The sequence below is a fragment of the Apteryx mantelli genome, chromosome 8, assembly GCF_036417845.1.
Source record: "Apteryx mantelli isolate bAptMan1 chromosome 8, bAptMan1.hap1, whole genome shotgun sequence".
Lineage (NCBI taxonomy): Eukaryota > Metazoa > Chordata > Aves > Apterygiformes > Apterygidae > Apteryx > Apteryx mantelli.
This window is the reverse complement of record NC_089985.1, coordinates 42454046-42481647: the sequence shown is the minus strand read 5'-3', so window position 1 is coordinate 42481647 and position 27602 is coordinate 42454046. Positions and strand designations below refer to the sequence as shown.

General features: G+C 46.3%; 1 protein-coding gene across 2 annotated transcripts in view; it reads left to right on the top strand.

The window, feature by feature from the left end:
- The window catches only part of NEGR1 (neuronal growth regulator 1), a 311487-nt gene extending 289059 nt beyond the window's left edge, over positions 1–22428 (top strand). For both annotated transcript variants that reach the window (XM_067301402.1, XM_067301403.1), the window contains one exon: positions 18809–22428. In XM_067301402.1, coding sequence (XP_067157503.1) covers positions 18809–18933 — 125 coding nt within the window. In that variant the 3' untranslated portion in view covers positions 18934–22428. The remainder of the gene's footprint in view (positions 1–18808) is intronic.
- Positions 22429–27602: the final 5174 nt, after the last annotated feature.

Sequence of the window (27602 nt, the reverse complement as noted above, 5' to 3'; positions counted from 1 at the left end):
GTTTTTCCATGTGGCGGTGGTGCCGTGCAGGAGACGGTTCCTGGCGTGAGCGAAGAACATATTGGCTAAATAAGATACGTCGTGGCACAATCCTTCATTAGTTCCTTGCAAGCTTCTACTTTAACTGATTGAAAACCTACAAAAGCAAAGCAGAGGGTCAGTGTTTCAGGGCAGATATAGGTAATGACACCAAACGTGCACAACAGAGAGCTGCCGGGGCGGCAGGAGCAGCGCAGCCCTAGGGGTCCGAGGTGTTGGCAGCTGACCGGACGCAGAGAGCTAAAAGCAGAAGGGATTTAGGAAAAGGCAGGGTTAAAAAAAAAAACCCTAAACAAAAAGGCCGGTGTGAAGCTGTGCAAGTCGTCGCAGGGCCGGGTGCTAATGAGCAGTGCCAGCGCGGCCCTGGGTGCGAGGCTGACCTTGCTGCTTGCCTCTTCATCAGACACATTAAGATATTTTTAAGAACCTGCCCTTAACCATTATTCAGTCCTCATAAATCACTGTGCCTCCGAGATGACTGGCTGGGTAGATGAGGGGAGAGCAGTGGATGTTGTCTACCTAGACTTCAGCAAGGCTTTTGACACTGTCTCCCATAGCATCCTCATAGACAAGCTCAGGAAGTGTGGCTTAGATGAGTGGACAGTGAGGTGGATTGAGAACTGGCTGAATGGCAGAGCTCAGAGGGTTGTGATCAGTGGCACAGAGTCTAGTTGGAGGCCTGTAGCTAGCGGTGTCCCCCAGGGGTCAGTCCTGGGTCCAGTCTTGTTCAACTTCTTCATCAATGACCTGGATGAAGGCACAGAGTGCACCCTCAGCAAGTTTGCTGACGATACAAAACTGGGAGGAGTGGCCGATACGCCAGAGGGCTGTGCTGCCACTCAGAGAGACTTGGACAGGCTGGAGAGGTGGGCAGGGAGGAACCTCATGAAGTTCAACAAAGGGAAGTGCAGGGTCCTGCACCTGGGGAGGAATAACCCCATGCAGCAGTACAGGTTGGGGGTTGACCTGCTGGAGAGCAGCTCTGCTGAGAAGGACCTGGGAGTGCTGGTGGACACCAAGTTAACCATGAGGCAGCAATGTGCCCTTGTGGCCAAGAAGGCCAATGGTATCCTGGGCTGCATCAGGAAGAGTGTTGCCAGCAGGTCGAGGGAGGTGATCCTCCCCCTCTACTCAACCCTGGTGAGGCCACATCTGGAGTCCTGCGTCCAGTTCTGGGCTCCCCAGAACAAGAGGGATGTGGCACTACTGGAGCAAGTCCAGCGAAGGGCCACAAAGATGATTAGGGGACTGGAGCATCTCTCTTATGAGGAAAGGCTGAGAGAGCTGGGCCTGTTTAGCCTGGAGAAGAGAAGGCTGAGAGGAGATCTTATCAACGTGTACAAGTATCTGAAGGGAGGGTGTCGAGAGGATGGGGCCAGACTCTTTTCAGTGGTGCCCAGCGACAGGACGCGAGGCAACGGGCACAAACTGAAACACAGACACTTCCATGTGAACATGAGGAAAAACTTTTTCACTGTGAGGGTGACAGAGCACTGGAACAGGTTGCCCCGAGAGGTGGTGGAGTCTCCTTCTCTGGAGATATTCAAAACGCGCCTGGATGCAATCCTGTGCAATGTGCTCTAGGTGACCCTGCTTGAGCAGGGGGGTTGGACTAGATGATCTCCAGAGGTCCCTTCCAACCTCAGTGATTCTGTGATTCTGTGATTCTGTGAGATATTATTCATCCCTTCCTCATTCAAGAAAATGCTCATTTTTAACCTATTCTGCTCAAAAAGAGCAGCTAACAGGAGAACCGTTGAGCGAGTAGTGCAGTCCGGGCGCTCTCTCCTCGTTATTAATCAGCCCACAAATTGGGAAGAGGCCTCCCACCGAGGTGGCAGCACTTCCATTTTTTCTGGCTCTCTCCAAAATATTATACTAATTGATGGAGATTTTGAAGGCATGAATCTGAAGAGGAGCTCTACGCCGAAAGCTCCCAGGCGGCTCTGAACAGCTCAGCTGTTTTCCCTTTTCTGTGCAATAGCGTATGCAAAGCGGAGCCGGGGCGGCTGCAGGACCCGCTGGAGTGAGTGGGGAGGCTGGTGCCAGATCCGATCCTCCCTGGATCCCGGGATGGCCGCTCCATCCTGGCCCGCGCATGGGGCCGCAGGGTAGAACCCTGCCAGCACTTTGGGGAAGGAAAAAAAGGTCTCTCGGCTCCTGCGTGGTTTAACGTTTTGCCTTGCAAACTGCCATCCGGCGTCATAAAGCATCGGCGAAACCCGGACTCCTGGCCTCCTCCGGGAGCTGCACTGGAGCTGGCGGCGCCGCGCACCATCACGAGTGCGCCGGCCTCAGCTCCACGGGGCCAAGCTGGTGCAGGGTCTCCCCTCGCCTTCCTGCGGTTTGCAGCCGGCAGCAAGCGGGAGAGTCCCGAAACATGCAGGGTCGCCGGCCGTTCCTTCCCTTCGTCCGGCACGATGCTTGTGGTCACACCAGGAAATGCCGCTTCTGTCGGCAAAAAAAAGAGGAGAAGAAAAAATTAGACTTCTTGGTTACATGAGCTTTTATGCTAATGGCCTGCTAGCACACCATTTTTCAGTGAAACACTTTTTATTATAAGATGCACTTTAATGAAATGGAAAAATTACTTTATTAGATTATAAGCGCTTTCTGTATGTTTTATGGATGGGCCTTAGATGATGCTTTAAGGTCTCTGAGCTCAGGCAGGAGGAACTGCGGAATTAAGGCAGCCGGAGGCGGCTGCTGCCGCCCCAGCGCAGCGGCGAGAGCTGGCGCCCGCGGGCGACGAAGGAGAGGAGGGAGCGCGGGGCTCCTGCGCGCGGGTCCGTGCTTCGCGCGGACAGCTTTAAACCCCCTGAAAGGAGGTTTCCCTCCGAGTGCCGCCGGGGCGGCGTCTCCACCGGGAGGCGTCTCCGCCGAGTCCGGAAGGAGCAGCGATTTTACTGGGGTGGCGTTTGGACGCGCTGAGGCTTCATGAATGCTTGATGTCACTTCGGCTGTTCAAGAAAAATGCTCTTGTATTTTAAGAGCAAATAGCTCAGATTTTGATGAGTTATGTTTTTTATTGAGCGTACGGGCTGGTGGAAATTGCAATCATCCTTCATGAACAGGCTCAGCAGTTTTATTGCAGGAGAGTAAGGGTGGCCGTTGCATTTGCTAACTAATACCGTAAATGTAAAATTGCCGGGGTAACGTGCTTTTTTATTTATGCTGCTGAGCATCTGGTGGTAGTTTCATAAAAATATATATTAGAGGAATTTTGTGTGCCAGCAAGCTGTAGGTCTGTTTTATGTGTATGACTTATCCCACGTCCTCGCGTCTGAGACGAGCCCCATTACCCCGAACGCGACTAGGCAGCGTCGACGTCCGGGACAAACTGGGGAGCTGATCCCGGCCGCTCGGTTATAACTCCTGGCGGCACTGGGCTTTAACTCGTCTGGAATTAGTAAACTGACTTTGTTATTTAGCTCATCCATCACTTTTTTCTAATGAGAGCACTAATAATGATTAATTGATTGGGTATTAGCATGGTTCGGCAGTGGACTTCCAAGGATTAAGCTCTTGTTTTTAATACGTGTATAGAACTGGAGCAATATGTACTACATGGAGAAATATAACTGAAAAAAACCCAAAGAAATGTTTAAGAAACCAGCAGAATAGCTGAATAAAAAATGACTCTCTCAAAAATCATCTGACAACTACCCCTGTAGGAGACTTGTTTCAAGGCTGTCAGCTCCTCCAGCAAAACTCCCTTGCTCATACCAGTCACCAAAAAAGGCAAGAAATCTTGTGCCAACCTCTTTCACTTACTATCCTTTGTGAAGATCGGAAGAATGATGTTGAAACTATCCAGAAACCGTAAAGTTCTGTGTGAAAAATTATCATTCACAGTATGTTATATGATATTGCCTGGATGTAGCAGAACCAACAAAATCTTAATGATATATGAGAACTATTAATAGTGAATACTCTGAACACACAGATTTAATATGCTGCTTAATTCAAGAGCTTATTTACAATGTCACACTTCATTTTGAAAAAAACGATTCTGACAACCAATCATTTAAAATATAGAAAGAATGCTTTACAAAAGGTCAGAAGTACAAATATTTTCCCTATTAGCCACTAATAAATTCATTTCCTATAAAAATTAGAAGGTTCAGCTAATGTCTGCAAAGCTATTTACAATATTTCAGCGTAAAACCTAACCTCTAATTACCAGTGTAAGTCGTAAATAATTGTCAAGCATGCAGAGGAGCCAAAAATTCTATGAAATACAAGTAATTAGTTCCCAAGTTAAATTTTTCTCCCGCATTAAAATGCTCCAACTCCTCTTAAACGTGCCGCTGGCGAAGGAAGGAGGCGCTGTCGCGGGGCGGTTGGTGCGGCCGGTGCCAGAAGCGCGTGCGAGGCGTCGGTGGCCGGTGCCGTGCGAGTTGCCTTTGAAACGGCCTGTTTGGTTGCCGCAGCAGCTGAGTTTGTAGCTCCACAGCGGCTGTTAGAACGTGACGTTTCCAATCGGGGCGAATCCAGCAGACTCCAGGCACTTCCACGCAAAACCTTGGAAGTCAGCTTTTTCTGGACTTGACGTGTTTAGCCTTGGTGTATTCTTGTCTATTTAGTTTCAGACTAAACAAGCAATAGGGCTGTTTTTGCTGTTTCTGATCTTGCTCCGGACGATAAGAAACTCAGGGCTCGGCGCGTCCTGCAGGCGGGTTGTCTGGAGGGTGGAGGACGGTCCCAGCCACGACCCCTCGCGCCGCAAACCAGCAGCGCGAGCAGAATGCTGCATAGTAACTCTGAATTGCTTCGTGGTGATTTAGTTGTCCCTCGCTTGCACGTCTCCCTCCAAATGATCCTTTTCCGTAGCTATCCCTGTCTGCCTCTACAACTGCTGCTATTGCAGATCTTCCAGCCAAAACAGAAGGGTTCGGACTCAGCAAATGTGAGCTGGTTTTGTATTATCCTGCCTGCAGCTAAGCGCAAGGCGGGCGCAACGCTGCCTCGCACAGGGCACTAAGTACTTTTGTGAAATGAGTTAAAAATTGTTTACTTTTGAGTACTGACAAATGATACGGAGGTTACTACTGTTTTTGCAAGCCTGAAATAATAAGAAAAGATTTTAAAGTTTCAGATAGGAAGCAGTGATCTTGATGACTATCAACAAAACCAAATATTAAACATATGTCATTCAGAAGCGGTGCTGAAATCATACTGTGGATCTAGAAGAAATATCCCCTTTCTAGATGGGACGCTTGGAGGATTGACGCGACGTCCTGGAGCGGCTCCGGCCCCGCGAGCGCTGCGGGAAGGGAGCAGGCGCCGGACCTGCTCGGGCCGCGCTCCCTCCCCAGCAGCCTTTACGAGCGCGGTCCCGCTCTCGAGGCCGTTTTCCGCCAAATCCTTTCCCGGCGGAGCTGCAGTGCGTGGTTTTGAGCGGTGAACAGCTTCCTTGCGAGCGGAGGCAAAGGCGAGCTGGCCTCCCGGCTTTGCTGGCTGCTGGCAGACGGCAGGACGCCGTGTCCGCTGCAGGCCGGGTCGCGCACCTCTGTATCGAGGCAACGTCGCCGTATTTGTATAAAGCAGCGGTAATTTAGAGATCCAGTGAGAAAATAATCAGTTGTGCAATTCTCCGTTCAAGGAATCGGTGCTTTGGCCAGGAAATCCAGCAGGCTCCAAACAGCTGCAGAAATGTCTGCTGGTGAAACCGAGGGTGTTTTTCTCTGGGATCTTTCCTTCTCCTGTGCTAGCAGGTACTTTGCAGCCTCGTCAGGAATGCACGCAAGCTACGTGACTCTCTCGCTCTCGGTTCCCCGTCTCCAGCGCTTGGGGCTGCGGAGGGGGAGGCATTTCGGGTTTCTTTCTTGCCACGGTGCTTCCGGACAGATTACGTGTGTGAAGCCAACTTTGCAGCTGTGCCCGTGCAACAGCGCCGGGGCAGACGGCGGTGTGATAATGCTCCTTGACTTCTCTTGGATTTTTTAGTTTAAAATTTCATCATTCCTTGGAGTTTTTTTATTAAATAGGCATTATTTTGATTATGAAATCTCAGCTGTGTTTCTTATTCATTAATATGTAGTAGATCATGACAATGGCTATCAATTTATATTAGGTTTGCATTTATTCGGGCTTTCTCTCATATTCTCCAGAGACCTCGAGTGGATCTGATTCCAGAGAGCGCTCTTAGCTTGGGCTTTGGGCTAAGGAATACTTTTTATTTCAAGGCAGAGTTGTTTGAGTCACTGAAGATAACATGACCTTACCAAAGAGATTACTGCTGAAATAAAATGGGAAATAATATTCTAAAAGCTTTTAATTTTTTAATAATTCCTGGATGCATTCTTTTTAGCACTTCTGAAGAAGTCACAAAATCAGACTGGAGAGTTATTGTTAGGGGAGGAAAGCTTGGCAAGCTCAAAGGAAAGGGAAGTCAGGTGATAACTCAAGCCATAGAAACAACAGAGACCTGTACATTTATTAATAGTTCCAGTATAGGAACATTAGTGATAATTATAGCCTTATGGGTCTGCTTGCACTGAGAAAGGGGTTAAAGCTGCAAATTTTATATCAGTTATTTAAATCTGTTGTTGTTCCTTTTCTGTGAAGAAAAAGCAGAGGACACGGAGGAGATCAGGCGGCCGCGGCTGGCCTAACCCCGTGCAGCCGCCCCGAGCCGAGCGTGTGCGAGCGGGGAGCGAGCGCTGGGGCTGCGGCGCCGACGCCGCAGGAGCACAGTCTGCCCAAAGGTAGCAGCACCCTGCGAGAAGAAAATTCTCCCCCGTTCAGGAAGAGCAGCTCCGGGGAAACCCCCCGCTGTTTGCTCCCGCGCAAGCCAAGTCGCTGCTTTTAAGCTGGATCTTAGTACCGTTACGAGGGGAATCACGAGCTACAGCGCGATCGCAGAGCTGCCTCCGGTGAGCCGGGGGGCAAAAGCTCATTACAGGTTCTGTAGCTCTGTTCTTCCTATTCAGCTTTCTAAGAGGATTAAAGATCTGTTTAAAGTTCTCTGCGTAGTTTGTGCAGAACGGTTGCGTCCTTCAGCCGTATGAAAGAATTTGGAGCCAATTTCGAAGAAGAAAAGGGAAATGGCTCTTCGGATGCATCCCGTGCTGTAAACTAGGGAGGTGCCTCTAGGACCCCCAGGTTCAACCGGCCGTTCCTCGCGTCTGCATTGCCTTGCGTGCCGTTGCAAGCCGTTGCTCTGCCCTCTTTTCCTCCTATGGAGCTTATTAAAGTGCTCTTTTCCTCCTATGGACCTTATTCTAGCTCAGGTTCCAGAAAAGAAGTGTTTCAGTCACCTCTAATCACGATGCATTCCTGGATTTTAAGAAACACCCTTCCCAAAGGCAGGAGTCCCGGTGTCTATTGCTATTTTTGACAAATATTTGTCCGCTCTGTTCTTAAAAATCTGCAGCAATACAGATCCCTCATCCTTCCTATGCGATCCAGCGCTGGTGCTTCCTTCACAGATCCGCTGGATCCCTCTTGCTGCAATTCCAGCCGGCGGCTCTTGTCCTGTGTGCTACAGCCAGCGCCAACACATCACTGCCTTGCCTCTTCCAGGGCTCCTCCATACGCGTGTCCGATGACCCCACTGCCTGTCCTGCTGCTTCCAGCTCTCCTTGTCGCGAGGTTTGCGCGTTACTCTGCTCTGGAGGGTTTCCAGCCGGTCTCCGTCTCCGGAAGCGAAGCCTCTGCAGCTGCAGCCGGGCGCCGGTGCGGAGCAGAGCAGAGCTGTGCTCCGCCGGCTCAAGGCCTGGTCACGCTGCTTGCTAAAATACTGGTTTCTCCACAGCAGCAGGGCACTGGGGATTCACTGTGATAGCGGATGCTTCTCTGAAGAACTGCTGGAGCCAAGTATTATTCTTCCAGGATTTATGCTATTGACTGTTTCTGCTAAAGCGCAGGTTTTTTTGGCATTACTGAATTGAATCTCTCTCTCTTTTTTCTTTTTCTGGTCAGAGGATTTCTCTGAGTCATTAAATCTACTTTGAATTTTGATCTCGCCCTCCAAGGCGCTTGCGGCGCTTTCTCCTTGCAGCCCAAGTGCTTTGAGGTGCTGGCACCGCATTGCATCCAGCTCGCTGCAGGACGGCCCTCGTGCCGCCGGGCAGCGTTAGCAGAGCTACGGCGCGTGCTTAGGGCCGTCCAGAGCTAGGTCCGTACGGCCGTTCGTGCTCCTTCGGACACGCCGCTCCGCAGGCGGCGGGACGGCACTGCGCGCGGGACGAGCGGCCTCGCTGCCCCCGCCGGTCCCCTCCGCTGCTTCGCGCAGGCGGCGGGGGGAGCAGGGGTAAAGCCAGGGCCGCGGCTGGTGCTGCGGCTGCCCGCTAAAAGTAGTCTCAGCTCTCCAAGGCCGGTTCACACCAGGAATTCTGAACTTCTTAATAGATACTTTACTTTTTTACCAGTTAGACTGCACTTTTCAGCTGTGGAAAAAATCTGAGATAACTTGAACATGAAGGATGATACATAAAGCCAGATTTTATTCTGTTCCTTCCCAGTATTTTTGCCCATAAACACTTGCAGCGGTTATGAACGCTCCCTTGCACTAGAAGGGGGTGGGTGGGGGCCGCCCTGCTTTCCCCAGCGGAGGGTCCGTGCTCGGCGCCCACTTTGCTGGGCCTGCAGGTGCCGTGGCAGGACTCCTTTCTCCGCACTGTTTGAGAGAAGGTTTTGCATTTGATACGGTCACGTTTGCCTGTGTCCAGGTGAAATTCCATTAAAGACGTCCCCTATGACGTAGTGCATGAGGGTTTAAAACCGGTTTTGTCTTTGCTGCTGCAGCAAAACTGTGTCTGTGAGAGCGGACCGACGCGAGCGAGCCTGCGTTACCCGAGCACCGCTGCTTCTCTGGGTCTGCCGCCCCCAAAGACGCCTGCTTGAGGCAGCGCGTTGACAGGCACCACGTGGGCGATCGATAATTTGCGCTGATCAGCCGCTTTACCAAATCGTCTCTTAGGGCTGCCGTTGTTAAGAGTTCGTCCACATCACCAGTGCACATTTTTCATGTGATATCTGAATCCGTTGTAAAGACACAAATGTGGAGCAACCAAAAGGTGCCTGTCTGGCCCCCACCGAAGGTCCACGTTTGCAAACACCACTAAGAACAACTGCAAGACCAAATAATTAGACTGAGCAATAACTGCAGGGATTTTTAGGTACCACTGTGTGATAATTGCTTGTAAATGGGGACTTTTTTTACTGGTGGCCCCATGCTAAAATTTAAAATGTAGGTTTGAAAGCAAATTAGGTGTAGGTAATGAAGTTTTAACAATACCTTTTCATTATGCAAACAGTAGCAACGTAACGCCTCTACATTCAGACGCATCCCAAGGCAGTAGTAGAGGATGTGTCATTCCTCAATCTTCCCTTCGCAGGAAGGGCTGCAAGCGCCGGGCTGCGCGGGGCGGAGGGCTGGGGGACGGGGGCCACCGTCTGCGCAGAGTGCGTTCCCAAAGATTAAAGGAAATATTTGGAAATATTTTATTCCCGAGGGTTAACGGAGAGCAGAAGTTAAGACGCTCGTAGAAAGCTTTTGCACATGGTTGACAACCGCCACCCGTCGCGGCTTTGCTCCCCGCTGCGCTGGATGAAGGGCCGCTGCGGGCGCTGGCGCGGGGCCGCAAGCCGCAGCCCCGGAACCGGCTCAGGTGTGCCACGTTACGTGGAGAAGCAAGCAAAGAGCCCTCTTACCTAAAATATACATTGCCGTGTGTATTTTTAGCTCTTTTACTCAATCCGTCACCGTTTCCGATGTTTGGTGCGAGTGGTTTGCTGGGGGCTGTCGTGCCCAGGCGAGAGCCCGGCTCTGCCAGCTCGCCGGGAGCTGAGCCTGAGCCAATTACCCTGTTTGATTCGCTTCCTTTTTTTCATTCCTCCAAGTGTAATATTTTGACTTTGAACTCAGTGACAGATTTTTCGTAAAGATGTTTAAGGATCTGTATCAAATTAAAGAGAGCGCATATCGCAAATGGGTCTTCGTGACTGAAACAAGAAATACTTGGTTTTTATCTTCTGTGCGTACACCGAGTTACGCACGAACACACATGCACACACACAAGTGCACACAGTATTTCACTTTAAAAGCTTGCTGATGGTGCATTTATCTGAAGTATTTAAAATTACTAAGCATTAATATTTTAGTGCAAAAAACAGTTGTCTTCTACTTCTACAGTTACAACAAAAATCTTTTATTCTCTGTGTCCATATTTTAAAACTCAAAAAATGCCCTATTATTCTTTGGAATTAGAAGAAGCAAATCCATGCAAGGCCTCCATTTTCCAGTTTCTTCGCCTCGCAGCCGCCCCGTGCGAAGGGAGCTGCCGGGGACGCGGCGGTGCCTCCGCTCCTCAGCGGTCACAGCGCCCTGCGCGGGGCTTCGTCTGCAGACTCCCGCTGCAAACACCTGCCTTTCAGAGACTGACGAAGCACTCTTCGAATGACTTCGCATGAAATGTTTTTCACTTTCCTGAAAGATGGGGCTGAATCTCTCTTCCCTGATTTCTTCACTTGACTTTCTTCCCTGTGATAAGCAGCACAGTTTAACCATACATCACTTATAAAAAAAACTATTACGAAGGTATGCCTCTATTTGAAATGCAAATGTTTTACATTTCAAACGCATCAGGGGGACAGGCCTGTGCCGTGCTGCATGCTGCCCCGGCATTGCGCTGGTTTCCAGTGATTCATGCTGGTGACATGGGAGCGTCAGGCTGGAGAGGACCTTCTCAGTCATCAGATCCTGCTCCCCGCTATTACAGCCGTGGTCCAAATACTCTGCAAAATTACTTAAATTATCAGCATTTGCCAAGCGCTATTGTGATGGTCAAAGCTTTGTTTAATCAAAGTCTCCATCTGGCATCTAATTTGAAAGGAGCTCCTCATTCAGATTTATCTATATTTAACTTGACGAGTGAAATTTCCGTCCCTGTAGATTTGATGCCTTGGGCGCTTAGCCTTGAGAATAATTGCATTTGCATAAGACTCAGCAAATTGGTGTCTTCACTGATTCGTTTTTGTACAAGATGTTAAGGGTTTGTTCTCCCAAGGTCAAGCTGTCTCCGAGCCTTCACGGCGCAGAGCGTGGTTTCTCTTCTGACAAACTTTCCTTTGGTCAAGATGCTCCCAGTCTGCTCCAGCGCTCTCCAAGCAGGTTACCTCTCCTCTCGCAAGTCATTGCTCCTGAATTCAGTCTTTTTATAGACCGTCGGCCCGTTCCTCCAAAGCTATAAATTCTCAGCTAACTTCAAGTCTAACGGTGTTTAGAGATGTTATCTGTAGGACTCAATGGAGACTTGAGACTCCCGTTATCTTACTATCGCTTCTTTTAAAAAAGACATTGCTGACAGGCCAGTCTTTTTCATCTTCTTGTTCTTACTGCTTTGACCTTGAGTTAGTTTATCCTTTACTTCTCTCTCTCTTTTTTTTTTTTTTTACATTTTGCATATAAACTAATTATTAAGGCTTTCCCACAATAAATCATTAACCTGAGTATAGTCGAATGAAATGCTTATTAACACCTCTCTGTATAATCCATTTAACAGAATTACTCTTGCTTGTTCAGACAGCCTAAAGAGGTCCATGCTTTTGTCTACAAGGCATCAGAATTAAAGCTTATAATTATTCCTGGTTAATGCAGTCCTCGGTGTTAGGAAATGTTGGTTAGCACATTTCAGCATAATACTTTTCCTAATCTCTCGTATTAATTAGAGATAGTGATACAATATGACTTTGTTCCTTTTTATTCACTACGAGGAGAGATGTCTGAATATAATCCGATCTGCGCTAAGAGCGCGCTGAAATGTTTCACAACTGCTTACTGCTATAAAACATTGAGATTATGTAGAATAATCACTAAATCAGGAAGAAGAGGCGCGCTCGGTAGGAGGACGCGCGTTTAAAAGCTGGCAGCCGGGCAGCGTGACCGAGCCGCCCTCCCGGCACGCGATGGGCGCCGCGGGTGACGCAGCACGGGGTCCGTGGCGCTTTCGTCGTCGCCAGGATCCCTCCGTTTTATAGGCGACTCCCAAGAAAGGTGCTGGATGGAGGCGTAGCAAAAGAAAGAAATGGAGCCGCCTTCCCGCAGCTGCGCTAATAACGGTGAATTTCAGAGCCAAGAGCGGAACGAGAGCAAGGCTTTCTGCGAAGGCGCCTGTGTCTGCCGTGATGAGAGAGGCCGCTCACACAAACCTGCCGGCAATTTTCACGTGTTAAGGCGGATTAGAGGAGCCTGACGGCGCTTCCAAGGGTGCAGCGCGAAGCGTGCACGCAAACCCCATCCTGCAGGCAGGTGTCGGCGTTCGCCCTCAGCGGTGGGGACGGAGCAGCCGCCGAGGTCGCCCCAGCAGGATCGGCACTGCAGGGTCAGCGCAAGGCGAGCCGAGAAGCTCGACCTCCGTTTCTGTTTTAGATAGTTACAGAGGTTTGTCCTGAACGAGAGTCTTCGGATAGACGGATAATTCGCCCAGGGCCGACCGCCGGATCTCGCACAGTCTGTGCACGGAGCGCTCTGCACGCTGTAACGCCTGTCATAAACGTAGTGCTCCGTTATTATGGCGATAGGAGTTACGGAAATGCCTCGGGTAGCTACAGGGGTAATCAGGGAGTCAAATAAATTCCCGCTTTTATTTAATATCTAATCATAGATACCTCTGTGATTATTCCACTGTGCAAATGTTAAGACTGCGTGTGCCAGTGTGTGCGTGCATGTGCGTAAAACCGCCTCAGTGCTAAGGTCTTGCTGGAAAAAACAGGAAGCTGTGAGTTTTGTGCTGTTTTCAAACACTGAAACATTTTCATTCATTCCGAAACTCAAGTTTTTAACGTGACACAGCCCCACTGCCTGGGCGAGGGCGACGTTGCCCAGAAATGTGCTTGGGGGCACCAGGGATTTCCAGGCGCCGCGGTTCAGGCGCGCAGTGACGGGCAGGGCTTTCCGAAGCCCTCGGCCACCGTTCGTCCCATCGCAGAGACGGGGCTTCCCAGGGGCCGCCGCCGTGGCCTCTCCGCCAGCGCCTTAACAACATATAGCGCTGAGGAGCTGCAATGCCGAAGAAGGGCTTACAGAAAGTCAGAGTATTTTTTAAGTGGCTCTTTGAACTGCAATGGCCAGACGGGGGGTCCGGCCCCGGCGGCGCTGGAAATGGCCCCGGACGTGTTTGGCGCCGGGATTCTGCCCCAATCTTCCCTCTCCCTCCTCAGCCGCTTCGGGCTCTGGTTTTGCCGCCCGCGACGCAGCCGTCGGCCAGTTCACTCGGACACCGTCGCTGGAGCTCGTCCAGACTTTTTTCTCCTTCAGGCTTCTTTCACGTCAAATCCTTCCGAATAGTCAGCTTTGGAGAACGCAGCTCCTTTCTATTATTTACACGAGTGTATATGTAATTTTTCCCCATTCATTCACCTACTGTTTTTGTGCTGAACCAAACCGCATATGATTTAATAAGCTTTAGAAAGACAGTACTGGTTCATACCCAGGAAATCAGATTTACATAATTTTCTACTTGCTTTTAGAGCTGCGGTAGTTCAAATTATCTTTACTTTGTGGAAACTCTTTTTATATGATAAAATTCCACCTACACTGTGGTTGAGTTTGCAGCTTGAATTTTGTAATAAATTTAATGATGATTTGTCATACTGACATCACAGAAACTTCCTTTTTTAATGAGAAGAAGCAGAGAAGCTGGTGTCTAGTCCTGCGGTTAATCATGTTTATAAGCTACTAAACTAAATGGATAGGTGAAAGGTTCAAAATCAAGATCCGGTCTGGTCTTTTATATGTTTTTTTATCACCTGAACCTTTTTGCATGGGAGGGAAAAAAAAAAGTGATTTTTTGATTTTATCACATACTCTGTGCTGAATAAGATGCCATACCTTAAGCATGGACCCAGTTACAGTAACGTGTATCTCACATTTCTGTGTAGAAAGCAAAGGGAAGTTTATGCTTTAGCATTCAAACTGCAGTAAGACTTAAAATTCAGGCGACGGTGTCCTGCAAAAGCAAACAAGGTTTGGTGAAACCCGCAGGTTTATTTTATTTCCTTATTTGATTGCTTCATTCTCTCCTGCTCCTACGTACAGGCTGTGATTTTAGTGAAATAATCGCTGCTCCTTTACTGTCGTTGTTCGTCCTCTCTTGGCTCAGTGCGAAGGGAAGGAGCCGGGCGCCGTCCCATCTCCTCGCCGGGCTCCATCCCGCTCCGCTTTTCACGCCGCCGGGGCCACGCAACGAGCTTTCACCTTAGGTGATGTTTTATTTCTCCTTCTTTTCTCTGTCCAAAATGAAAGTCTATGAGGATTTTTTTAAGCTTACGTTGTCTTCTGTGTGCGCACTGTTCGCCGTGTCTGCGGCGCCCAGCCGGTGCCGTCGTGCGCGGCCGCTCGGCGGGTTTGGGGCCGGCTGGAGAAGGCGCTTGGTGCTTCCCCACGCCGGCTCAACGCAAGGCGCGGGCACGGGCGGCCAGCGCCAAGCCGGGACGAGCAGCCGCGCGCGCAAGCTGGTTCACGCCGTGCCAGGGCTGAGGCGCCTGCGGGCTCGGGGCCCGGGCGAGGAGCCGCGGCCTCTCGCGGCTCCCGCGTTGCCATCGCCCCGCGTTGCTCCCTCCAGGAGCGACCGGAGCAATTGATTTCCACTTCCCCAGAGCCCAGCAACATGGCTGCACCAGGTATTTGCCGCTCGCAACAGAGCAAGTTTTGCACAAAAATAGGAATGCTGGTTAGTTAAAAAAGCAAATTCTGCCACTCGTATCTGAATAAGATAGCATTTACCTAAGCGATGGCTGCTTATGTAAACGGCACTCGGTACAAGACTTGGGCAACAGAGACACTCTGCGTCAGCATAATCCATACTATATTCGTACGGTCTGGAAAGCAAACCCTTTGATGCCGATGTTCAACCAACGCGCAAGGCTCTTGCATGCAGCGATGAGGGAGCTGGCTTTCTATTTTACTGTTTCTTTTCGCTCTCCCCACTGCAGATTAAGCGCCGGCGCAGTCTCGGGTATTTCCGCTGCATGCCGCTGCTGTTTGGCGTCTGTAACAAACATCAGATTTAGCCGGAGAAGTCTGGAAATGTGGCTGAGCATCGTTCGGGCTGGAGGGCAGGTCCCCGGAGGTGGCGCGGGCGTCGGGGCCGCGTCCCCAGCGGCGGCAGCAGCAGCGATTCCCCGGGGTCTGTCGTCGCGGCCGCGCGGTGGAGGGGGCTCAGCGGCGCTGAGCGATCGCGCTCCCAAGCGCTGCTCGTGCCGGCGAGAGCCGTCACTGGCTTTCAGCTAACGCATGCTCCAAACCTGCACCGGAGAAATTGCGACCATTTCTCTGTAACAATCTCCTCCCTCCTGCTCCTCTTAACATAAAGCCTCCTATACCTTCTATACCATAATATATATCGTTTACGGCGGCAGGCACCGGCGTGTATCAGTGCTGAATCTGGTCTGAGGTGTTTATTTGTACTATTCGTCTGTACTGCAATACAGCAAAGTCAAATTGCAGTGGGAGCAGAGACGCCCCAAAGTGCTGTACGGCGCTTCCTGTTATTCGGGGGTCATTTTGCTGGTGCCTGAGCGATGGAGACTGCGGGAAGCTGCAATCCGCGGGCGGCGGGGAGCCCTGGCGGCCCGGGCGCTGCGAGGCGAGGGCACTAGAGCCGCGCTCCAGCCGCAGACAGCCAGGTCATCACGTTAGCGCGGCCGGAAAAAACGTGCTATTGATTAGCAGGCAGCGGCCGGCGGGGGGCCACAGCGCTGGGCAACGGCGTGCTGCTCTTCCGTGGCCGGAGCTCTTGCCCGCTCACAAGCGTATCGAGAGGGAAGGACTTCACTATAAATGCATGAGCGCTGTTTTTTTTGAATGTTCTTTAAATATGATTCCAAAAGTTTGGAGTTTGCTAAGAAGCCTGTGTCTACCGAGTAGGATTAGTTGTATCGCCGGAATAAATTCTCCTGAAACTTCAGTGTTGGACTCTGGATATCAGAAAATGAGCTGAGGAGAAGGGAGTTGGCGGTGCTCAGTTAATAGGTAACAGACATATTAACATCAAGGTACTTTGTAGGGCATCAGGAAGAAAACTAATGAGTCCCAGATGCTACTATACGTCCTCTAAATGTTTTGTGAAGGAAACTATAATCCTGTTTGTTAATGGTACTGGTTTTTCCTTGCCTTGCCTATTTTTTTAATATCAAATAAGTATAATTTTTTAGGATAAGTCAGTTCTGCAAACAGGTAAAAGTTCAGAGAAGTTAATTTTTTTAATTTAGCCCCTGCTCTACATTATGCTATGTGCCATTTCCCCTGGTCTTTTCTTAAAGCCCTTTTTAGGAGCTTTTTAGGCCAATTCCTAAGGAAATTAAGCTCATGCCATCCCTCCGCCCGTGTGTGTGAGTCCGTCTGCCCCTGCTTTTGGCTGGGCCCTGGTTCCCTGCTCTGAGCTCCTTGGGCTGCTTCCACCGCCTGCAACAGAGCAAACGTCTCCAACATCTGTCCGACCGGTCACTCTGTGATCCGGTGATCCTTGCCGTCACCAAACTGCTCCGGGTAGATAAAGTCTGACTAGAGTTTGAGTCCCAACCATGCAGTGAAAGCTCTCGAGTTATTTAAGCAGGACATTTGTACGGGCATCCCCCGTGTTTGCTCCAGAGCAGCCCTGTCCCTGCAAGCCGTTGCCCCGCGCCAGCTGTAGGATCTCGGAGCTGCAGCCCGGGCACGAACAATCTCCGCCGAAACCCCTTCGTCACTCGAAATGACAGACTGACTGTTTGGCATCGTCCCTGTCAGCGCTGATCAAACCTTTCCGATCAGGGTGTGTTTTCGGCCGTACTAGGGCACAGTGGAACCAGTCCAGCTACAGTATTGCACTTGGGTGCCCGGATGACCATTACATTTACAGAAACATACTGACTGTCGTTTCCAAAATAAACCTTGAGGAAATGTGATTATGATACCTAAGAAAGCCTTTGAAGGAATTCTAAATGGCCAATTCATGAATGTCTCAGATTCCTTGTAGAAATTATATAGTAAGAGATGATAATTTGGAGATTTCTGGATGATCTATATTCTTTTTTTGCAAGTCGTGTAATTGCAGAACACGTTACTAAAGTCTTGCACTCAGCTACTCAGAGGAATTAAGCAACGTTACCCAGACCTCAATGATCATACGTAAGGGAGCAGCACAGGTGTCCTGCTGCAGTCGCCTCCTGTAAACCCGGGTGCTGGGGAGGGCGTGGGGGGCACCACGGGCGTCGGGGGAGCTGGCTGATGGCAGAGAGCTGGCGCTCTGGGTCTTCATATGGCACCGTGTCGCCTCCGTTCCCTTCCTGAAAAAGTAGGATGAATACAGGATATCGGTGATGAGAAAAATACCTGTATAAGGGAACAAAAGACTGAGAATTATTCCCTTTCTGCTCAGGTGTGCCCTGTAAACAAAATACAAATGACTGAGAAAAAGCAGAGTTCCAGAGAAATGGGAGACCTGTATTTTTTGCCAGCATATCTGCCTTCCCAGGGTGTAAGATCACACTAACATCCCCCGAAACCATGAGTGTGCCGAGCTTCCAAGGAAATACTCATCTTTGGTGCTTCCTGATAAAATGACATCATCCGCATTTTGATTCACACTTGCAAATTTCATTTGTGATTCATTTCAGGTTTTTTCAGGATAAAATTCACTAGTAAAAATAGGGCCCAAGCCAAGTAGCAAGTGACTGGGTTTCTCGGAGGAGGAGGAGCACGGCGCGTCTGGAGGAACATCCGCCGCAAGGCCACCAGCACACCTGCAGAAATGCTTAGTGCCGTTTTCTTTCCCGGTTCAAGGGGAAAATAAAAAGAGGTTATAACTGTGAATTCCTGGGATTCTGTTAAGGGAATAATTAGTAGTAGACATATAAAAATGAGTGATTTAATTGTTTCTCTTATTTGAAAGAAAAATACCTGATGTGACAGAAGGGAAAGATTAGCACTTGGTAGTTAGAGGTAACGCGAGTTGCGGGAGGGTTTCGGAGCGGCGAGGAACAAAACCCGGTGCTTTGTGCTTCCCGGCGCTAGGCAGAAAATGTGAACGCGCTGTAGAAGTAATCTTGTGTTCTCAGGCTGGGGTCAGGGTGACTTCACAGTTCGTTTTCTCTTCTACTGGCTATGATTTTACGAGAACAAAATCAAGGGTTTGTGCTTGAATCTGTTTCCTGTGCCAAAGCCCCAGTCAAAATAGCAGACAAGCTAATCATGACGGTTACAAATTGCTATTTTCTCTGTTGTTTCTCCAAAATATGCTGTTACATTTTTAATTCTATTTGCATGCATTTACTATAATATTTACTTAGGAATTTGAGAAAGGCATTGTACTAAAGAAGGTAAAGATAATTTCTTCAAAGAGACTGAAAATGAATATGAATCTCTTTGGCTAAGCAAAATTTTCAAAGTTTGGCTTCTAAAGTTAGGCAGTGATAGAATATGAGTTGTTTTCCAACAGTGCTAAATGCATTCAACTTTCATTGATTTCAATAGGGATTTTAATGCTCAGTAACTTAAAAACAGATAAATTATTCAGATGCTTAAGTATGATGCACTCATCTAATGTTAAGTACTCAGGTTTTTAAATGCTTGCATTAATAATGATTTATTCTCATTAAAACAAGGCAATATTTACTCGGTTTTGTAGCATGGGTTTTTTTTTATTTTTGCATCATTTTCTTCTGTTTTCAGAAGAATGCTTTCGCTGCTCTGAAACATTATCTTATCAGAATTAAGTAAAATTAGGAATTTGGGGGCGCGGAGTCGAAATTTTCACTTAACCCCTTGTTCTTCTCTCTGCAGCTCCAAGTACTGCCCAGTACGGGATTACGGGCGATGCGGAAGTGGTGTTCTCCTGCTGGTCCCTTGTGTTGACACTGTCCTCTTTCACCAGCATATTCTACCTGAAGAACATCATTCTACAATAAATGTAAAGAACCATAAAAGGCTTTTAAGGATTCTCTGAAAGTGCTGATGACTGGATCCAATCTGGTAGAGTTTGTTAAAAGCAGCGTGGGATATAATCAGCAGTGCTTACATGGGGATGATCGCCTTCTGTAGAATTGCTCATTATGTAAATACTTTAATTCTACTCCTTTTTTTGATTAGCTGCATTACCTTGTGAAGCAGTACACATTGTCCTTTTTTAAGACGTGAAAGCTCTGAAATTACTTTTAGAGGATATTAATTGTGATTTCATGTTTGTAATCTACAAGTTTTCAAAAGCATTCAGTCATGGTCTGCTGAGTTGCAGACTGTAGTTTACAGAAAAAAAGAATATTGCAGTAAAAACATGCTTCTTTAAGGCTGCAATACAAATATTCAGTTCCCTTCTTAAATAACATTCTATCCACATTTACACAGAAACATTTTTTCTTTTTTGATTAAAAAAATCAAATAATATTGCCTTCAAAATATTTCTTCAAAATATTACACATATCTAGATTTTCTTCTAGCATGATATTCAGGTTTCAAGAATGAGCCTTGTATTATAACTGCATTGTGCAGTACTGCTTTTTTGTTTCCTTTTCTTTTTCCTGCAAATTCAGCATGGGTGTGCCTTTATAAAATACTTCTTTTCTCCTCCTCTCCAACAAATCTGGAATGTGTTTTGGGAAATGCTAAAGCATCCTTTTGAGCATAACTACTCTCTAATTGAGGACAAAGGTGCTGTGGGCTGAGAGCATACCTCTGCTTCCATCGCCGGTGGGTACCGGCACTGCTTCGAGCTTAGCCTACGGTGGTGTGTGCTTAGGCAGTCGGTCAAGGACAGCACCAACGCCTTTTTGTTTTCTCCATCTACTATCACTAATCAGGAGGTGATCTCTGTAAAAACTAGCTTTCCCATTACAAAATAGAACACACGTTATTCTCAGACACTGTGTGAATGTAACAGTTTTTCCCTAAGTCATTCTAAATCAAAATCCTTAAATGGCTGTATATGTGAGAAGCTGAATAGTCCCTTTTTTATTATTGGCCAAAACTGTATGAATTGTATGTTTTGGCTAATTTAGCAATGATAAAGGATGCTTTTAAATATTAGATATCTGAAAATACATAAAGTATCAAGCAGATTTTATATATATATATATATAATACATATATATATTAAAACGAGGTTGCTCCAATAACTGTACTTAAGTGCATGTTACCAATGATGCATCTTTACAGACAGAACTTCATTACTGATGTACTAATACTGTACGAATATCTTACTACAGCAGTTAACTTCTCTGTAACTCAGTGAAGGAACAAGTTTCAAAATAGCATATAATGTTACTAAAATTTTTTCTTTTTTAGAAACACAGCTCCATACAGCATTAATACAACATTTTGCTTACACTTTACACCTGAATTTGAAAGTGTCATCCATGTAAATTGCTGGGACCTGACTATGTCCAACAGCCTTTGAATATAGGATCTCCCTTGACCCCCATAGAGGTTAACTTGCTTACAAAACAGCTGTTCAAGACAAAATTAATAAAAAATTATCTACATTATTAATCTACTTTCCATGCACCTGTTTTATATATGAACTCCAGTAGGTGGTACAATTACTATAAATATAACACTTTTTCTCCTAATATTAAGTTTTTGTAGCTAGCAATACCAGATGAGTACTGTACAAACTCAGCAGTTCCAAATTCAGCTTACAAATATTCCAGTTTTTGAAAATGCGAATTCTGAATTTCCTTAGTCTCCATATATACTATCCCATGCTAAGATGTAGACAGATTATGCAGTGAATCTGTTGTCATTACTGATTAACTCAGATGCAGAGTATAAACTGAAATATGTTGACTCCAAAATATGGCAATAAAATGTCTTAAGTCACGCTACTTCTGTTCAGTGACAGATTTTGCGATTTCTATTAGATTATTTTCAGTTGTGTGCTAAGCAATTACTATTTTCAAAAATGTGGCATTTTTTAAAACCTTGAATAACATGAAAAAATTCATTCTTTCCAGAAATCGTATAAAAACAGTTCAAATTATATTATATACTGTCCTGATATTCTGATCTCTCTTGTATTGCAGCTTTAAAGTGCTATATTTTAGAATCCATTCATTAGAAACAGTGGTGCTGCAGAAAATACCATGTCAGTACAGTTCTATGAAGAAGGAAAAAAGAGTTAGGTTATGCATAATCCAACTCATATGCCTCTTCTCACACAAAATTGAGAGCTGTTTCTATACTGTGGCTGGATAAAATTATGTATTTTGATAAACAGTTTCACTGATTCATGATATCTGGAACCTGATATTTCCAGCAGCAGAATAGAATAAACAGCCGTTTTATTAAATATGAAAAAACTAAAGTATTGACTGTTTGCATTCTGGATACCACTGGAATAGCGTGGACATTTGGGGACATAATTATTGTCAAGTCTAAAAAGGAACAAAACAAAACAAACATTTCTAGGTGCCAATGGCATTTTCTTAGATGAAATAGGTATTTAAACATCAATGAGATCTGCGTGTTCGGCAGTGGAAATGTGTGTGTGTGTGTGTGTGTGTGCGGGCGCGTGTGCAGATTCTCCAGCTCGGCCCTCCGCATGCTGGGGCTGCGCACGCGTGAGCGTGTGCCCTCGGCGTCCGTCGGGTTTGTCTCTCGAAGGCTGCTCACGAAAATTTGACCATTTAACCCTCCAGTCCTACAAAGAGACACAGACGTGCTTAACTTTGTGCACCGATTAATTCAAAAGACAGAGTACATCATAAAGTCGATCAACCTTGATTTTTGCAGGACTGGAGCTATAGGCAAAATTGATCGAATAAAGAAACTTGGTTCTTTGGTTAATCGGTTCCATAGGGTAAACTGAGAATTGTACAGTTTGGGACTTATTGGGGTGTTCTTCCAAAATGGACTGTGCAGACTGTGGCAAATTGAATACAATAACATTTTAGAAAGTCTGTTCACCCTTTAATTTCTGGGGTGTACTTGCTTTAGGCAACTATTCCAAGGTATGTTCTGTGCTTCTCCAAATCATTAACCCATACTGTTCATATCTGTTGAGCAAATATTATTATATTTATTCCCACCTTTAAAATGTGAAAAATAAATGGATGAGCTCCAAGCAGTATAACTGAATATTGATATTAAGATTGTTTTCCACATTTGAAACCCAGAAGTCTGTAACACCGTAAGTTCCTACTTGTGCAATAACTCAGGTCTACTAATTACCATCTCATTGGTGACACATATAGAAGCAATGATGCTCTAATCATACAGTTGCTGATCATGATATTATACTAATACTGAATTAAAGGATGTCTCACAACTTCTTAAACAAATGCAGTTTCTCAAGGGTTTCTAATTTGGCAGGAAATGTATTCTTCATAGCTAGACAGCTTTTTTTAAACTTTTCAATATATATATTTTTTTTAGAAACTATGCTGTTTTTAAGATACAGGAGTGTTAAAAAAATCACCAGTAAAAGCTGCTTTTTTGCACATTTTCAGAGTTAGCATTCTAGAAAAATAATGGTAAATGTTATGCCTACCAAAATCTCTGCTTATTCCACGTAACTGTTATAAAGAATGTGTATACCAAAATATGTATTTACATGGATAAACAATATGCCTTAAAGTCTAAATATGCATTTACTTCTATGACTGGATCATGCTTGTGTCCAGTGTGGAGGTAAATAATCCATATTTCATAACCTGCCATGGAAGGTTTTGTTTCTTTCCAGGGGAAAAAAAAAAAAAAAGAAAAAAGCAAGCAAAAATGTTCAGTTTCTTTTAAAACAATCCTAAATAATTTTAAAATTCTTGCATAAACTGACATATGTGAGGAAGTTTAGGAAAAGGATAAAGTTTTAGCCTGACACTTTCTCTTTAGAATTGGAAATGAGTTGACTCCTTCTCAGCAATTTGCACTGAGGAGCTGGCAAAGAGCTTGGTGTCGCCACTGAAACCCCAAGTTATTCCTTTGAAGGGGAAACTGTTCTGCACCGTCCCCTGTCCTTGTTGCAAAGGACACCGTGCGTACGGTGGTTAACGTAAACTAGCAGAAGGGTGTTGGTGAGGGTTTTAATGAGGACCGCTGTACACTCCTTTAACATGTACATTGTCACCCTCCGCAAGGATGCCCCTCTCAGCTGGCCGTATCTCCCTTTCTGACCTGTCTTCCGTCTCCTTCGGGTCCGTGCGTCTCCATCTCCGTCCTGCTCGGCCCTCTTCTCAGCCTCATGTCCGATAACTCCTCACCTGTCTCCTGCAGTTAGATCTTGGCCTGGAGGTGGGTTACGAAGCTAGACTGGGGGAAACCACAGCCACTTCCAGCAGCAGCAGTGGTGCCGGGGCGGGGGGAGAAGGACGCTTTGTGGCGGTAGGGAGATATGAGGTAGGACCATACAGACCGCGAGCAGAAGTCCTCGTTGACTTGCAGGCTCTGGGAGCGTGAATACGTTCAGGGACAGCGGCAGCCCTCCCACAGAAACCGCAAAGCCTGGTGCTACCACATTTCCCGCAAGCAGCTCGCATGCCTTGAGAGCGCAGTGCGACCTTCCCATCTGGGAAATGGGTCCGTTGGTCACGCCAGCCCCGGCCGGCTGCAGGCGGCAGGTTTGGAGGAGCCCACGGCGTCGCCAGCCCGTCGGGGAGTGCCAGGCGTCTTCCCGCTCGCCAGGCCGCCGGGCACCTCTTCTCCCACGCATCTCCCGGCCGGAGTCCAGCCAGGAGCCACTTCAGCCTTACTTAGCCAGTAAGTCGATCTCAGCACTGCTGAAAAAGAGCCAATATACCCATAACCTTTCTGGCTGTACTAAAACATGTAATAAAAAATTCTTTAAAACAAGAAATTCTTTAAAAAAAAAACAAATTTCTTAAAAAACAAGAAATAAAAATTCTTCTTTCACTTTTAACAGACAGTAAATAAATATTTACCCTGAAGGGAAGAATTTACTTAAGCATATTCACTACACCTGAATTGGTGGTCTGAACATACTGTGGTTGGGTTGGCTTTAGTTTTCGGTCCTGTTTTATGCTTCTCCGTTGAGCGTTAAGGGAGAGAGAGGGAATTTACTCTGCTTTCAGTAAAGTCCATAACATAGCTGAAAATAGCCAGCTTAACGCTACTGCAGAAAGGGTCTCAGGATAATTCGGAAGGGATTCGCAATAAAACCTGCTCTGAAAATTTGTATCAGCAAGGGTATGTGAGATTTTTTTTTCCCTGCTCACCTTCGGCACTGAGGAAACTTTTTTTTCCCTATCACTTTCTACCAACTTTCTGCCTAATTTATGAAGAGATCAAAAGTTTCTTTACACTGGAAAACTGTTGTGTTAAAAATGTAGAGATCAGCAGATTTGTCACATCCCATAAACTTAGTTTCCAGCCATTTATATTTTAAAGGATATTAAGCTCTCCTTGGTAGGATGTAAATCTGTATTACAGGACAAGATGTGGGGCCAAATTCCCAACCTTCTCTGGCTTCTTAATTCCTTTCCCAGTCGCTCTCAGCTGCCGTGAGGCCATCGGATGTAATCATCTGAGGACGCTCGTGTTAAAGGGAGTTGCGGAATGATGTATAGCGGTTATTAGAGGCTCTGCTTCACCTGCATGCTGATGTCTCAGTAACTCTTGGTTGCCAGAATTATCCCTTAGGGTTTGCTCAAATTTATGCCAACAGCCATCCCTGTGATTGGAGAAATGCAAAAGTGACCTTTTACTTTGATCCTGCTCTGAGCGTACTTGGGCAGACCGGAGAACTTAGTTCTTGAACGCGATGAACTCTGAACTGAACTGCAAACAGTAATGAAAAATAGCACAGCTGAAAGTAATTTTACTTGCAGTCACTTTCATCATCTTACAGTTCTTTACTCATCCTCTACGGCAACTGTATAGCCAGGTAAACTTAAGCCTCCATTAGCAGAATAAATTACATTTCTGCAGCAAACCAGAATTTAAAGATAGGGAAAGGAGGAGAGAGGGGGAGGCAGTGGTTACTGCCACTAAAGCCACATGAATTTCCCCCCTTATCTTTCAAATATGAAAGCATTTATTATCCCTCCACTACCTTTTTTATGCTGCCAGCTAAAAAAAATGCGTGTAATGATTATATATATTGCATTTAGTATCCAGAGGGCTAAGAAGTCTGTTCTCCCCTGATGCACATCCATCCTTCTCTTTATTATTTTTCAGCCAAAACTAAAACACAATTCACACATTACATGATGCAATTTATGTGCAATAGCATCAGCTCTTCCACTTATCAAACCCATTATAGTCATAAGTACATAACTCCCATTAACCTCAAAGACAGTGACTTAAATGTGAACCACAAGCAAGAATAAACCTTAAAGATGTCATTTAACAGCAGCAGGCTTGTTTTCTGCTGTGTGCCCAGTGGTGAGATGGCAGGCGCGTTCCTTCCCCCCCCCCTTTTTTCTTTTCTTATACGAAAGTACATTTTCCTTATCTTCAGGGAGATTAATTTAGGTTTGAAGGTGTAGTCATTTAGATGTGCTTAACATTTTTGACGTATCACTTCAGGTAGTGATACTTCATCAGCTGAGTACAAATGCGAGAGGTGAAGCATCCCGGGAAGCCGCAGTAAGTTGGGCAGTCGGCTCCCACTTAATGCTAATGAGACAGTTTCTTGCAGAAATTTCAGCTCTGTAGAAGCTACAGGAGGTAGCACGGTTCATTAGGCTATGAAAGCTTTAAAATGTTAAAGGAACTGGTTTTCCTCTCTCATTTAAGTGAATTGCTAAAAGCTCTGCGTTGTTCCTCCATGGAACCTTGAATTCACTATTTTCTTCATTAACTTTGACCTTTTTACATGTATTTAAAAAAAAAAGTTAACTTTAGAGAAAGCTACTAGAAATTCATTTCCCCCAAGCATTTGGAAGTGTATTTAAGATTAGAGACACTGTGAGTTTCATAAAGGAAAGAAATGGATCTCATTTGCCAATATAATTTCTGTATAAAATGGATTTTTTTAATGTGCCCAAAATTAAGGATCATAAGTTCCTATGAATCATTTCTAAATTACTTTTAACAATAGGGATGTGTCTATCCTATTTTGCCCACATGTTCATTAGTAGCAGAAAGGCAAACTGAATTATGCTGCTTCTGTGGTCTGACATCTACCTAAAACACAACTGATCGGTAATCTGGAAAAAAACTCTGATCGGTGGCACTTCTATACCTACCCTTTTAGAAACTGATGCTTCTGATGTTAAGCTGCTTTGCTGGTGTCTGTCAGTGATCTGGAAAACAAGCTAGCAAGCCATCCATGTGGAGTTATAGGTCATTCAAAGGAAAAATACAACAATGTGCATGACACGTTTTTCTGAAGTTTGGTTCCAAGATATTTGCATAAATCTTTTCAAATAGCTAATGATGCAGATATATGCTTAATTCTTTGGTAAGCAAAAAGCCTGATTAAAGAAAATAACAGTGACTTCATTAAAACCTCTTCTAAGTATCCCTAAAAAAAAAATAGTCTGTATCAGCTAAAAGGGGTTTAGTTCTAAACTGATATTTAACTGTTATTACAGGCAATCAGGCTTTTGTAGTAACTAAAGAAGGCTTCAAATGTAAATAAAAACAATGCTGTGATAATAAAATAGAAGTGAACTATTTTGCCACCTCCCTCGGCGTTTTCCAGCCCAGCGGAGAGCAGCGATGGCCCAGGGCTGGCTCCGACGTCCCCATTTCCCCTGCCCTTCCCTGGGGCCGCGCGCTCAGCGCCGTGTTCGGCTGCGGCAGGTTAGCAATGTGCGTCAGCGAAGGCGGATTCAGTGTCCGCTCGGCTCTTGCCGGCTAGCAAACCCGCCAGCTCCCCTGTTGACCCGCTCACTCCTGTGCAATATCTGCTCTCTCGCAGGGCGCGGGGATGCAGCACGGTGCGCGTGACTGCCACGCTGCTGGACCTCGCGCTGCGCCGCAGCCCTTTACTCTTCCTGGCCACTTTATCCCCCTCATTCTCCAGCTGAAAAGGTGAAAAGGTAGGGCAGGGCGAGCGGGAGGAGGAGGGAGCATCTGTCAAATTTAGCTTCCGACTTCTAAGATGAACCTTAAAAAAGTGTCAGATGAATAGTCAGCTAAAAGGGAAAAGACTTGATGTTAAGTTTTGGGAGTGGAGAGATGAAATTTTAACCAAAGAGGTCACAATTATCACACTGTAGTTACTTTGCAGTTGGCAACGGAGAGCAACCTCTTGTCAGTAATTCAGCAGTCAGTACCTTTGTGGAGCTGAAGGATTTTGAAAAGAAATACAGCACTGTGGCACAGTATTTATGTTCGACTTGTTACCGTTGTAACTTCAAGGCGTGTATCTGGGGAAAATGAAACACCATATAGATGCTTCTGTAACAGGGTTATGGGGGTTGATTTTTACTTAAAAGAATCTGAAAGCTCTGTATTGTTTATCTGACTCTACAAAACTTTCTTCCCCAAGCTGGATACATAAGCGTTGACTTTCCTTGCAGCATGAGGTATGGTGTTAAAATCTTTTCATCTGGGCATAAGTTTATATAATGCAAATAGTGGAACTGTTCGAGTATAGGTTTGCCTTCGCTGTTGGTGAAATACTTAGTGGACAGGTACCTGAAGTTTTACAGCATTCGCTTTTGGCATGGCAGTTTTG